At 43.0% G+C, this 12,500-nt stretch overlaps 1 protein-coding gene across 25 annotated transcripts in view; it reads right to left on the reverse strand.

Annotated features, from left to right (window-relative positions):
• Positions 1-12,500, reverse strand: part of LOC110517257 (transcription factor 4) — a 437,420-nt gene that overhangs the window by 424,286 nt on the left and 634 nt on the right. For 8 of the 25 annotated variants that reach the window (XM_090191595.1, XM_090191593.1, XM_090191598.1 and 5 more), the window contains exons 2-4: positions 11,068-11,159; positions 10,751-10,789; positions 9,782-9,851 (exon numbers count right to left, since the gene is read on the reverse strand). In XM_090191595.1, coding sequence (XP_090047721.1) covers positions 9,782-9,851; positions 10,751-10,789; positions 11,068-11,139 — 181 coding nt within the window. In that variant the 5' untranslated portion in view covers positions 11,140-11,159. Of the gene's footprint in view, positions 1-9,781; positions 9,852-10,750; positions 10,790-11,067; positions 11,275-12,500 lie in introns of those variants that run through there. The other 17 variants (XM_090191601.1, XM_090191602.1, XM_090191600.1 and 14 more) reach the window with 8 other exon arrangements.

Genomic DNA, 12,500 nt, shown 5'->3' on the forward strand with positions numbered 1-12,500 from the left:
ACTGTGTTAACGAATCACAAAACGAGACTAAAACACACAGATAAAAAGCCACTAACTGTTACCATAGTTATCAGACATTTCTGAGGTCAGGACGTTCTTTAAATCATTAGCTAATCCTAAAAATAGACTAGCTAATGTCACACACACACACACACACACACACACACACACACACACACACACACACACACACACACACACACACACACACACACACACACACAATCCCTTACAACACATCATCATCAAGGAGCGAGCGTGTGAATCGAGGCTCTGTGTTCCCTCTTCTAGCCCAGTCAGCCTTCCTTGAGGCTCTGTGTTCCCTCTTCTAGCCCAGTCAGCCTTCATCAAGGCTCTGTATTCCCTCTTCTAGTCCAGTCAGTCTTCATCGAGGCTCTGTGTTCCCTCTTTTAGCCCAGTCAGCCTTCATTGAGGCTCTGTGTTCCCTCTTCTAGCCCAGTCAGCCTTCATCGAGGCACTGTGTTCCCTCTTCTAGCCCAGTCAGCCTTCCTCGAGGCTCTGTGTTCCCTCCTCTAGCCCAGTCAGCCTTCATCGAGGCTCTGTGTTCCCTCTTCTAGCCCAGTCGGCCTTCATCGAGGCTCTGTGTTCCCTCTTCTAGCCCAGTCAGCCTTCATCGAGGCTCTGTGTTCCCTCTTCTAGCCCAGTCAGCCTTCATCAAGGCTCTGTGTTCCCTCCTCTAGCCCAGTCAGCCTTCATCGAGGCTCTGTGTTCCCTCTTCTTGTCCAGACAGCCTTCCTCGAGGCTGTGTTCCCTCTTCTAGCCCAGTCAGCCTTCATCAAGGCTCTGTGTTCCCTCTTCTATCCCAGTCAGCCTTCATCAAGGCTCTGTGTTCCCTCTTCTAGCCCAGTCAGCCTTCATCGAGGCTCTGTGTTCCCTCTTCTAGCCCAGTCAGCCTTCATCGAGGCTCTGTGTTCCCTCTTCTAGCCCAGTCAGCCTTCCTCAAGGCTCTGTGTTCCCTCTTCTAGCCCAGTCAGCCTTCATCAAGGCTCTGTGTTCCCTCTTCTAGCCCAGTCAGCCTTCATCGAGGCTCTGTGTTCCCTCTTCTAGTCCAGTCAGCCTTCATCGAGGCTCTGTGTTCCCTCTTCTAGCCCAGTCAGCCTTCATCGAGGCTCTGTGTTCCCTCTTCTAGCCCAGTCAGCCTTCATCGAGGCTCTGTGTTCCCTCTTCTAGCCCAGTCAGCCTTCATCGAGGCTCTGTGTTCCCTCTTCTAGCCCAGTCAGCCTTCATCGAGGCACTGTGTTCCCTCTTCTAGCCCAGTCAGCCTTCCTCGAGGCTGTGTTCCCTCTTCTAGCAAAGTCAGCCTTCATCGAGGCTCTGTGTTCCCTCTTCCAGCCCAGTCAGCCTTCATCGAGGCTCTGTGTTCCCTCTTCTAGTCCAGTCAGTCTTCATCGAGTGTCTGTGCTCCCTCCTCTAGCCCAGTCAGCCTTCATCGAGGCTCTGTGTTCCCTCTTCTAGCCCAGTCAGCCTTCATCGAGGCTCTGTGTTCCCTCTTCTAGCCCAGTCAGCCTTCATCGAGACTCTGTGTTCCCTCCTCTAGCCCAGTCAGCCTTCCTCGAGGCTCTGTGTTCCCTCTTCTAGCCCAGTCAGCCTTCATCGAGGCCCTGTGTTCCCTCTTCTAGCCCAGTCAGCCTTCATCGAGGCTCTGTGTTCCCTCTTCCAGCCCAGTCAGCCTTCATCAAGGCTCTGTGTTCCCTCTTCTAGCCCAGTCAGCCTTCCTCGAGGCTCTGTGTTCCCTCTTCCAGCCCAGTCAGCCTTCATCAAGGCTCTGTGTTCCCTCTTCTAGTCCAGTCAGCCTTCATCGAGTGTCTGTGCTCCCTCCTCTGCGTTAGACAGAGTTCAATTCAGTGCTGTTAAATGTTCAGGGTGAGCAGTTAACAAAACCTTCCACCCTACAAAACTTGAATCATTCATCCCAAAACTATCAGTGTGTCTCTTTAGGAAGGGATTGTTTTCCACACAGACAACCTCTGGATTGGAATGATTGGAATGATTGGTATGATTGGTATGATTGGAATGATTGGTATGATTGGAATGATTGGTATGATTGGTATGATTGGAATGATTGGTATGATTGGAATGATTGGTATGATTGGTATGATTGGAATGATTGGTATGATTGGAATGATTGGTATGATTGGAATGATTGGTATGATTGGAATGATTGGAATGATTGGAACGATTGGAACGATTGGAATGATTGGAATGATTGGAATGATTGGTATGATTGGAATGATTGGAACGATTGGAACGATTGGAACGATTGGAATGATTGGAACGATTGGAATGTTTGGAATGACCCCTCACTGGTGACAAAGGCTTTGACAGTCATCACATGGTATGTGAGCGACTAAATGTAAAGGACGTTCACTTTGTACAACCTCCTTAACCAACGTTATCAGGTACCAGTGACAAAGGGAAGCTCTGGCGTCTGTCTGTCTCTTGTATTGTAACTTGTCACAAACCCAAGACGTCTCCGTGGCATGAAACCCAACGTGGAGAGACAATAATCGATTATTAATATCAACCTATAAAGGCCTTGAGGTGAAGAAGATTACACGACTCAAGAGACAACCGCAAAATTATTCTCATTATTAGAGCTAGAAATTATTAGTATTAAATACTATTAAATACCGCTAATAATACCGCCATTATAGCTAAAACACCCATTAATTCCTAATCCACCGCAATAATTACAGTTTGGCTCTGGTTTTTGTCAGGCTCGTTCTGCTTCCTGAAAATAACATAATTTAACACGAGTCCAGAGGCAGAGAGAGAGAAAGAGAGAGACAGAAAGAGAGACAGCGAGACAAGAGAGAGAAGCAAAGAGAGAGAGGGAGAGAGAGAGAGAGAGAGAGAGAGAGAGAGAGAGAGACAGAGACAGAGAGAGAGAGAGAGAGAGAAAGACAGAGAGACAGAGAGAGAGACAGAAAGAGACACAGAGAGAGACAGAGAGAGAGACAGAGAGAGACAGAGAGAGAGAGAGCGAGACAAGCGAGAGAAGCAGAGAGAGAGAGGGAGAGAGAGAGAGAGAGTGAGAGACACAGAGAGAGAGAGAGAGAGAGAGAGAGAGAGACAGACAGACAGACAGAGAGACAAGAGAGGGAAGCAGAGAGAGAGAGAGAGAGAGGGGGGATGGAGAGAGAGAGAGAGACAGGGAGGGAGAGAGTGAGAGAGAGAGAGAGAGAGAGAGAGGGAGAGAGAGAGAGAGGGAGAGAGAGACAGAGAGAGAGAGAGGGGGAGAGAGAGAGAGAGAGAGAGAGAGACAGACAGAGAGACAGAGAGAGAGAGGGGGGGAGAAAAGGGGGGCAGAGAGAGAGAGAGAGAGAGAGAGAGAGGGGGAGAAAAGGGGGGCAGAGAGGGGGGGGCAAAGTCTTCTCATGCTTTGTTGATTTAAAAAAAGCCTTTGACTCAATTTGGCATGAGGGTCTGCTATACAAATTGATGGAAAGTGGTGTTGGGGGTAAAACATACAACATTATAAAATCCATGGACACAAACAACAAGTGTGCGGTTAAAATTGGAAAAAAACACAAATTTCTTCACACAGGGTTGTGGGGTGAGACAGGGATGCAGCTTAAACCCCACCCTCTTCAACATATATATCAACGACTTGGCGCGGGCACTAGAAAAGTCTGCAGCACCCGGCCTCACCCTACTAGAATCCGAAATCAAATGTATGCTGTTTGCTGATGATCTGGTGCTTCTGTCCCCAACCAAGGAGGGCCTACAGCAGCACCTAGATCTTCTGCACAGATTCTGTCAGACCTGGGCCCTGACAGTAAATCTCAGTAAGACCAAAATAATGGTGTTCCAAAAAAGGTCCAGTCACCAGGACCACAAATACAAATTCCATCTAGACACTGTTGCCCTAGAGCACACAAAAAACTATACATACCTTGGCCAAAACATCAGCGCCACAGGTAACTTCCACAAAGCTGTGAACGATCTGAGAGACAAGTTAAGAAGGGCATTCTATGCCATCAAAAGAAACATAAATTTCAACATACCAATTAGGATTTGGCTAAAAATACTTGAATCAGTCATAGAGCCCATTGCCCTTTATGGTTGTGAGGTCTGGGGTCCGCTCACCAACCAAGAATTCACAAAATGGGACAAACACCAAATTGAGACTCTGCACGCAGAATTCTGCAAAAATATCCTCCGTGTACAACGTAGAACACCAAATAATGCATGCAGAGCAGAATTAGGCCGATACCTACTAATTATCAAAATCCAGAAAAGAGCCGTTAAATTCTATAACCACCTAAAAGGAAGCGATTCCAAAACCTTCCATAACAAAGCCATCACCTACAGAGAGATGAACCTGGAGAAGAGTCCCCTAAGCAAGCTGGTCCTGGGGCTCTGTTCACAAACACAAACACACCCTACAGAGCCCCAGGACAGCAGCACAATTAGACCCAACCAAATCATGAGAAAACAAAAAGATAATTACTTGACACATTAAAGTGAATTAACAAAAAAACAGAGCAAACTAGAATGCTATTTGGCCCTAAACAGAGTACACAGCGGCAGAATACCTGACCACTGTGACTGACCCAAAATTAAGGAAAGCTTTGACTATGTACAGACTCAGTGAGCATAGCCTTGCTATTGAGAAAGGCCGCCGTAGGCAGACATGTCTCTCAAGAGAAGACAGGCTATGTGCACACTGCCCACAAAATGAGGTGAAAACTGAGCTGCACTTCCTAACCTCCTGCCCAATGTATGACCATATTAGAGAGACATATTTCCCTCAGATTACACAGATCCACAAAGAATTCGAAAACAAATCCAATTTCGATAAACTCCCATATCTACTGGGTGAAATTCCACAGTGTGCCATCACAGCAGCAAGATGTGTGACCTGTTGCCACGAGAAAAGGGCAACCAGTGAAGGACAAACACCATTGTAAATACAACCCATATTTAAGCTTATTTATTTTATCTTGTGTCCTTTAACCATTTGTACATTGTTAAAACACTGTATATATATATATAACATGACATTTGTAATGTCTTTATTGTTTTGAAACTTCTGTATGTTTAATGTTTACTGTTAATTTTTATTGTTTATTTCACTTTTGTATATTATCTACCTCACTTGCTTTGGCAATGTTAACACATGTTTCCCATGCCAATAAAGCCCTTGAATTGAATTGAATTGAGAGAGAGGGGGGGAGGCAGAGAGAGAGGAGGGAGAGAAAGGGGGGGCGGTGGAAAGGAGGAGAGGAGGCGGGAGGAAGGAATCTAGGTTTAAATGACTGTTTCTCTCCTCTCCTCTCCTCTCCTCTCCTGTCTTCGTCTATATTTTGAATGCAATCAGTCTCTTTTTGACTGACAGGCATGACGAAGACAGATCATGTTGAATAGAGGAACCGGCAGGCTTGCATTGGAAGCACTCTATTCCCTATATAGTGCACTACCTTAGACCAGAGCCCTATAGAACCCTATTCCCTATATAGTACAAAGTAGTGCACTCTGTAGAGCATAGGGTTCCATTTGAGAGACAGACTATCTGTCTGTGACTGTGTGTACAAGCAGATCAAACGGAACGTTGTAGGATATTATTAAGACAGTATTTACCCTGAACGGTGTCTTAATAATGATATGCCTGATTAGGACAACAAAAAGATATCTTCCTCCTTCACCCAAATCTCTCCTCATACAGTGGAACTCTGGCACAGAGACATACACACACACACACACACACACACACACACACACACACACATACACATACAAACACACACACACACACACACACATTCACATTCAAACACACACACACACACACACACATTCACATACAAACACACACACACACACACACACATTCACATACAAACACACACACACACACACACAGAACTTTGGCACAGCCAGAACAGGGGCTGATTCTGGCTGTTCATGTGCAGCTTTGTTTTTTCTCTCACAAAAGCTCATTTAAATTCCACAGATGGACATTACTGATAACCTCCTTAGTTGATGTTCAACTTGAAAACATCAATAAAATAAAAAAAGCCTAAATTTGGGCCTTTGTACATATAACATTTCGGTTTTCATTTAAAAAAAAAATGTGTTTGTCAATTCACAGTTTTATGGAACATTTCCTCCCGTCTATCGGTTGCCAACTTCAAGTTGCGTGGCAACAGGGTAGAGCAGTGTCCATACCCCACCACAAACACCTCCTCGCCACCCTACAATACACAATTCACGGAGAAACACACATCCCAAATGGCACCCTATATAGGCTAGTGCACTACTGTTGTGGTGAAGAGGGTACCGTTTGGGACAAAGCCAGGAAGGAGCCAACACCAGGAAGTAGTCAACACCAGGAAGTAGCCAACACCAGGAAGTAGGCAACACCAGTAAGTAGCCAACACCAGGAAGTATGTGTGTGTGCTAGTGCACTACTGTTGTGGTGAAGAGGGTACCGTTTGGGACAAAGCCAGGAAGGAGCCAACACCAGGAAGTAGTCAACACCAGGAAGTAGCCAACACCTGGAAGTAGTCAACACCAGGAAGTAGCCAACACCAGGAAGTAGCCAACACCAGGAAGTAGCCAACACCAGGAAGTAGCCAACACCGGGAAGTAGTCAACACCAGGAAGTAGCCAACACCAGGAAGTAGTCAACACCCTGAAGTAGTCAACACCAGGAAGTAGCCAGCCCCAGGAAGTAGTCAACACCAGGAAATAGCCAACACCCGGAAGTAGTCAACACCAGGAAGTAGTCAACACCAGGAAGTAGCCAACACCTTTAATAGCAGTTTGGATATGAGAGCTTAGGCTACAACAAGATATCAGGACAAAGTGCTTTCCCATGCCAGAATCATTTGAAAAGGTAAACAAACTGTTTATTGTCGTTTATATATAGGCCTTCCTTTAGACACATCCCACAGATTAAAACACATCATAATGTCCACTGGTACGATGTGTGTTTGTTTAGCAAATAAAATGTTGATATAGTGGTGCATGGAAATATGATATTGCAAAGCCACATTAAATAGCCTACCGACAGAGATATATAGCCTACCGACAGAGATATATAGCCTACCTAGAAAGATATATAGCCTACCTACAGAGATATAGCCTACCTACAGAGATATAGCCTACCTATATAGAGATATAGCCTACCTACAGAGATATAGCCTACCTACAGAGATATAGCCTACATATATAGAGATATAGCCTACCTATATAGAGATATAGCCTACCTACAGAGATATAGCCTACCTACAGAGATATAGCCTACCTATATAGAGATATAGCCTACCTATATAGAGATATAGCCTACCTATATAGAGATTTAGCCTACCTAGAGATATAGCCTACCTACAGAGATATAGCCTACCTATATAGAGATATAGCCTACCTATAGAGATATAGCCTACCTACAGAGATATAGCCTACCTATATAGAGATATAGCCTACCTACAGAGATATAGCCTACCTACAGAAATATAGCCTACCTACAGAGATATAGCCTACCTATATAGAGATATAGCCTACCTACAGAGATATAGCCTACCTATATAGAGATATAGCCTACCTACAGAGATATAGCCTACCTACAGAGATATAGCCTACCTATATAGAGATATAGCCTACCTATATAGCGATATAGCCTACCTACAGAGATATAGCCTACCTATATAGAGATATAGCCTACCTACAGAGATATAGCCTACCTACAGAGATATAGCCTACCTATATAGAGATATAGCCTACCTACAGAGATATAGCCTACCTATATAGAGATATAGCCTACCTACAGAGATATAGCCTACCTACAGAGATATAGCCTACCTATATAGAGATATAGCCTACCTACAGAGATATAGCTGACCTACAGAGGCAGATTCTAATGCAATGTCTATTCCAAAACACCAACATTTCTGCCAATGTGCTACAGAGACAAAAGAGTGAACGGCCACAAAGGCCTACAAACGACATCAGCGTAAACAAAATTCTTCATCGTCTCTCTTGGTCTTAATGCTTGTTAATCTTCATCCAGTAAGCAGAACACACTTCACTAATGTTTCCTATTCTTAGGGGCATTGTGGGAATGAATACAAAACGCATCCTCATCATCAGCACAACGTCCTGTTTCCTATTAGCCCTGTGTGGAATGTCATTCATCTATTTACCCTATGACCTACGAGCACGGCGTAATAATGCACATTCCTCACGCGGGCCTGTTTAACCTATGGGTCCACTGTTGCAAGTATCACCTTCCTCTTTCTCAACCAATGAGGGGGATAAATGTTGGGATGTATTTATATGTGAACTTACCCTTGTTCTCTCACTTGCGGTGGGGTTTCAATGCCAGCAGCCCCGCACGGGGCTAGCTACAACCACATCATCTGGCTCCGAGGATCTCCCCTCGGAGACGAGGCCGTTCCCCTAAAAAACCATTGACTAAAATGTTGTGTTTAATTCCGTCTTTATAGTTCATTCCGTTTAAACCTGTACTAGATTGGACTGGGTGTAGTATAACACCCTACACCTGCTGTTACTAAACCCAAAACCGGTTCTACGCATCCACATGAAGGAAATTACAATCCAAAGGCTAGTCCATTCATTTTAAACCCCTACTGCTGCTCCTGTGCTACAGACAAGAGACTTTAACAAACCCCGTAGTAGACCTTACAAAAAACAACAACTCAAACGCATCGTCGCTGCCTTTCAAAACCCCACAGAAATATGACGGAGGTGTAACTTCATTCACCGTCTCTCTGGTACTGACATGCTACACCTGCTGTTACTACCCAAAGAGGAAAGATGCCTGAGTCTTCACTAAGGCCTGCTGTTACTACCCAAAGAGGAAAGATGCCTGCTGTTACTACCCAAAGAGGAAAGAGGCCTGCTGTTACTACCCAAAGAGGAAAGAGGCCTGCTGTTACTACCCAAAGAGGAAAGATGCCTGCTGTTACTACCCAAAGAGGAAAGATGCCTGCTGTTACTACCCAAAGAGGAACGATGCCTGCTGTTACTACCCAAAGAGGAAAGATGCCTGCTGTTACTACCCAAAGAGGAATGATGCCTGCTGTTACTACCCAAAGAGGAAAGATGCCTGCTGTTACTACCCAAAGAGTAACGATGCCTGCTGTTTAAAGACACATCAGGCCTCCTCAGCTATGTACTGAGTGGGAGGCCCAGTGATCCCAGAGAAATCACATGTAAACCCACTACTATCATTCACAACTTCAAGGGTTATCAATAATAACGTATGATGTATGTTTCGGAGCGGTACGGTTGGAGCGTTGGGCCAGTAACTGACAGGTTGCTGGATCGAATCCCTGAGCTGACAAGTCTGTCGTTCTGCCCCCCTGAACGAAGGCAGTTAATCCACTGTTCCCCGGTAGGCCGTCATTGTAAATAATAATTTGTTCTTAAACTGACTTGCCTAGTTAAATGTAAAAACTAATGTACAACGAGACCCTTATATTCTTAATAGCTGATAAACAAAGCTAAAAAAAAATAATCTGTAATAATATAAATTTGTCTTTGTAAGAGGAAAACAAAATTATGTTTACACAGTGAAGCTCAAAAAAAAAGGAATTGTTAGTTAGATTACTTGTTATTACTGCATTGTCGGAACTAGAAGCACAAGCATTTCGCTACACCCGCATTAACATCTGCTAACCATGTGTATGTGACAAATACAATTTGATTTGATTTGATTTGAAAATGATAGTAACAACATATACAATATCCACAGCTATAAATGTGTTCTTTAAATGAGCTGAAATTGACATACTTGAGGCTGCAAAATGTCCACTTCCCAGGGAGGTGGGTCTGTTTCTACCACTAACAGGAGGAGAGAACATCTGAAAGAGAAGAAGCAGTGCTTTACAATAGACACCCCTTATTGCTTAAAAGTTCAATCTTAAAATGTATCAATAAATAGGGCATGTCGTGGTTTTTTGTTGTTGTTGTCAAATCGTAATAATCACGTTTTTAAATAACTATTATAATAGCCTTATGCTACACAATAAGTATGATTGTGGTCTATGATGGGAACCCCAAGCCAACTTCAACTGAGTGCTGAACACCTTTCCCTGATCTGTGCTGCAGATGGTCATCCATATTGACCAATAGTAGTGTCTTCTAATTCTATATTGACCAATAGTAGTGTCTTCTAATTCTACTGCATCCTTAGAATTATAGTGTCCTCCCCAGAAATAACAGCAATATGAAAACTGTAATTATTAATAATGTCTACCTCGCTGTAAATACACTGACGAAAAAAAAAAAATGTCTGGATTAGCAAATATCAAATGTATTTCTGATACATAAAAGTGATTTATATATATATATATATTTTTTTTCACAAACAGCTAGAGGTTGACTAAAAGTAGCGATCGTTATTGGTTCAAGAAACATGACTGTGGGGCACGTTTCCTGTCCCAACTTCCGAACATTACAGCGTTATAAAGGACAAATATCTGCCACGACTAGAACGGGTCGGAATAAAGTCACTTATCCGTTATTCATAACATGAAATAAAAACATCAACATTGTACAAGTAACGACTTACATATTAAAGCTGATATATAATCGTGGGCTACTCCCGCATGCAGTTATGTTACTGGGATTGATCTACTGACGGAGACCTGTCACTAGAATTATGCATCACAAAAAGACAGGAATTTAAAACTTATTTAAAAAATGTCTATTCTAGGACAGAATGAAACAAGAAAAAAATACTTAAAATGGGATATACTACCATTGATGTTGGGAACATTTTCAAATCGCTGTTTCGCATCTATAGAAACAACACAATTACTAATGCAATATCATATTTCTCTGCACATGTTTAGGGAAAAATAGAAAACACAATTAGGATACTATAACTTGCTTAAATCATATGTTTTACGTTGAGTTAAAGACGTACAGAGGAAAAAAAAAAAACTTTTAAATAAATACATCACAATGAATAACAAAAACATTAGTCTATCTCTGCCGTACAAATAAACATTTAAACAGTCGCCGGTAGGTCGGTGCCGTGGTTGTGGTCATTGCAATATTATAACAATTGCTTACCGCACTGAAATCCAATAAGTCGCTTAGTTCTTTGTCTGTCCCTAAGGCAGCCATTCGCTGTTGGTGATGCATTTTAGCAAAATCACACAAACCTAAAAACATGGAAACAAATTGCGGTCAGAGGACGCCAGTTCTCGCACGGATGGGAGGGGAACCGACTATTAGATCTTCCTCAAAATCCAGACGACCGGGAGCCGAGTCGCGCAAGATTCCACTTTGCATTTAAACCTATTCTCTCTCAGCGCATCATTGTGCAACAGGAGGTTTAGGATAAAATGTATGACTCGGGTGAAATAAAATAGGAAGAAAAATCGGAATAGGAATGGGAATGTTTCCCCAAATGCAGGTCGAGCTGTGCTAATGGCAGTTTAGCCAGAGATCAAGAAGTGACAATCCCGTTGCATATACAATAAATACACAAACGCTATAAAGACTGCGGAAAATGTCAATAAAGCGGACTTTATACACACGCAGTGAAAGTAGGTCTGGACGTTTATAAATATCAGTTTGTAAATGGAACGTGATCATTGACAGGACTTTTATTCATTTCCAGCTTCCACTCATCCGAGTTTGAGCCCCATGTGTGTGCCACAGAATAGTAATAACGTTGGTTTCTACAGCCACCTAGCTACCTTTTAATATATCGATTCCTTGCACTTTTGCTGACAGCAATTGGTGGGGTGAAATGTACATTTACGAGGAGGAAAATTGATAAACATTGTTGACATTGCAAAATATGTTTTAATTGTAAATGGTTGATTGATTGGTCCAGAACGCAGATATAATTGTGTTGGAGTGCGCAGTGTTAACAGGAAGGTGCGCGCGGGTGTGTGAATGTCTGTCTGTTTGTCAACATCTCAAACCATCCAAATTCATGGCACATAAACGATGATATTAGGTCAATATGAAAACAAAAATGTATTTCGACATTGATAGTTGGCTATATGATTTTTTATTTTTTTTACATTTAAATATTGTTGTTATTACAAGATAACAACGCCCAAATTCACTCGTTCAATGTATATTCATGGGGTGAGGTCTGCAGCATAGCTGGTAAACCTAGTCTTTCTTCAATGATGATGATGATGATGACAAGACAGACAATGTTATTGATACAATGTATGAACATATAACTAGGCTATAGTTGTATTTTGGCATCAAGACAAAAGTGTGCTATTCTATCACAGGAGATCAAATGTGCAGGTTAAAATATTTTGACGTTACATAATGATGCTACCTACCCTTGTAAGCCTGTTTTCAGAGCTAGGGGGGCTAGCACAGCTAACCTGGACTGGCTAACTTTTACCGTGAAATAACGTGATGAAGCGTGCCTGTTTTGAGGGCTTGGGGGAAAAGGCTGGATATAAGGACATTACTCTTTGGAAATGACAACTGCGAACCTTCCCAACTATGCGTGGCGTGTTTGATTGATC

This window comes from Oncorhynchus mykiss, chromosome 12 (genome assembly GCF_057628025.1).
Source record: "Oncorhynchus mykiss isolate SJ-2025 chromosome 12, ASM5762802v1, whole genome shotgun sequence".
NCBI lineage: Eukaryota > Metazoa > Chordata > Actinopteri > Salmoniformes > Salmonidae > Oncorhynchus > Oncorhynchus mykiss.